The following is a 2030-nucleotide window of genomic DNA, read 5'->3' on the forward strand; positions in this document are numbered from 1 at the left end:
ACGTTACCCAAATCAACGGCAAAACCTATGACGGCCAATAGGAATTCAACTTTTTTATCCCAAGTTTCTCTTGGAGCTTCCGGTGTTAACGTAACCGCCGTATTGTTTACCTTCACACCGCACCATTCTTTTCCATCTTTTCCTAATTGTGCCACTGCACCACCAACACCACCCCCACCACCGCCTCCGCCGTCACCGCTGCTACCATTTGTTTTTTCTTTTTCTTCCGGTTTTTCTTCTTTTCCCCCATCTTCATCATCATCTTTGTGATCACCGTTTCCCATAACTCGCACTCCTTCCAAAAAAAAAATCATTTCGTTTTACTTTTAACCGGAAATACATTTTTTTTTTTATTCTTTTAATAAAACCCAAAGAAAAAAAATTATTATTATTATTATTATATTTCCGGTTAAAAAAAAAAAATACAATTTACAATGTTAAATGTTCTATTAATAATTTAATTTTTTTTTTTCTTTCTTTCTTGTTGTTGCTTTTTCATCTCGGACTGAATGATTTATCTCATTTCATACGAACCGAACGTGTTAGTGATTTTTGTATCGTATATATAAAAAAAAGATAATTTATTTAATGTATAATGTAAAAAGATAATAATAATAATATAAAAATAGGTCATACGATATAATAAACGCGCTTTCGAAATTTTTTTACACTTGTGTATTATATTATAATATATATATATAAGTAAAAAAAAAAAATTTTTTGTTTCCGGTAAGTGTAGATTTAATTAAATTTATTATTTAATGACTTCCGGTTATTAATTTTTTTATTTTATTTTTAATAATGCAAACGACAATTGTATTATTATTATTATTATCGCATTTTAACACGGCAAGGTTTTGTGTACAGGTTGGGGACTTTAAACATTTAACCCAGGTCTCACTTTTACCCGATTCCAAAGAATTACGTTGATTAATATTTTCGAAAGATTGTGGCGCACATGTTGCGATTACCTGTGGGGTGCGTCTTCTTTTAAATTCTTCCAAATCTTCAAATTTTCTTTCGTTGAGTGTGGCATGGCTTCCAGTGCTCCCACGATGATCGGAATAGTTTCTGACTTTACTTTACTCTCATCCTGGGTATTTCAACCTTCTGTCTGCTTCTTTGACTGTCTGATATTTTTTTCTGCCGGTACGGATAGTTCAATTAGCTTACACTATTTTTCTGCGTTATGCCTTAGGATGACATCCGGTTTGTTGGCTGGCACTGACAGTTCTATCAGTGTGGATTTGTTGATCATACAGAACTGTGTATGGACCTACTATCGTAACCGGACTTGCAATGTGGTTGCACCAATCCTTGGGTAATCCATCCATACCATATTCACGATAGATATTCCAGTGGAGATATTGACAAATTTTATTGTGCCTCTTTAGTATTCATGTTTTGCCAATATCGGACAACCAGAAATAAAATAATCGATTGTTTCCGACTACGATTGGCGAATTCTTGGGGAGCTTTGAGAATTACCCTCTCATAATTAAGAGTCTGCAATGTCTGGTCTTGTGCAGCTGTAGTAAACGCTTCCATTTTTATTTTAAGTTTTCAACGCCGCAGCCAATCGTGCATGCTCTTGTTATTAATATCTAAAACGTTCACCCTCTTCAAACATCGTCCATGAAACTTTTTCGCCTCTCATTTGACCTTTATCCTCTTCTGGAATTAAGCTTTGCTTGTAAGTTCTATGCTGCCACACTTCTTGTTCGTTCGATGCTGTTGATGGGATTCCATGTATTTTCAATGTCTTTTTGATACGTTACTATTATTATTATTATAGCATGCAAATCAAGTAGAAGAGAGAGAGAGAGACAGACAGACAAAGAGAGAAAGAGAAGGAAAAAAAAATAGATAATTGTTATCGTTTTGTTGGTAAAATGTTTTTGATAACTAGGTAATATAAATGATAATATTAGGGAAAATCTTTTCAAATGTCAAATTCAAAATATCAGTTTTCTTTTTTAATATCATATTAAATATTATCCAGTACGTCTTTTACAGTATATATAAAATAA

The 2030-nt window shown here is 33.0% G+C and overlaps 1 protein-coding gene across 1 annotated transcript in view; it reads right to left on the bottom strand.

The window, feature by feature from the left end:
- The window catches only part of Phum_PHUM099770 (tryptophan transporter, putative), a gene marked incomplete at both ends in the record, with an annotated part of 5334 nt that extends 5050 nt beyond the window's left edge, over positions 1-284 (bottom strand). Inside the window, one exon of the mRNA XM_002423924.1 lies at positions 8-284. Within this exon, the coding sequence (XP_002423969.1) occupies positions 8-284 (277 nt within the window). The remainder of the gene's footprint in view (positions 1-7) is intronic.
- Positions 285-2030: the final 1746 nt, after the last annotated feature.

Source organism: Pediculus humanus, genomic scaffold, assembly GCF_000006295.1.
Source record: "Pediculus humanus corporis 1103172107453 genomic scaffold, whole genome shotgun sequence".
In the NCBI taxonomy this organism is placed as follows: domain Eukaryota; kingdom Metazoa; phylum Arthropoda; class Insecta; order Psocodea; family Pediculidae; genus Pediculus; species Pediculus humanus.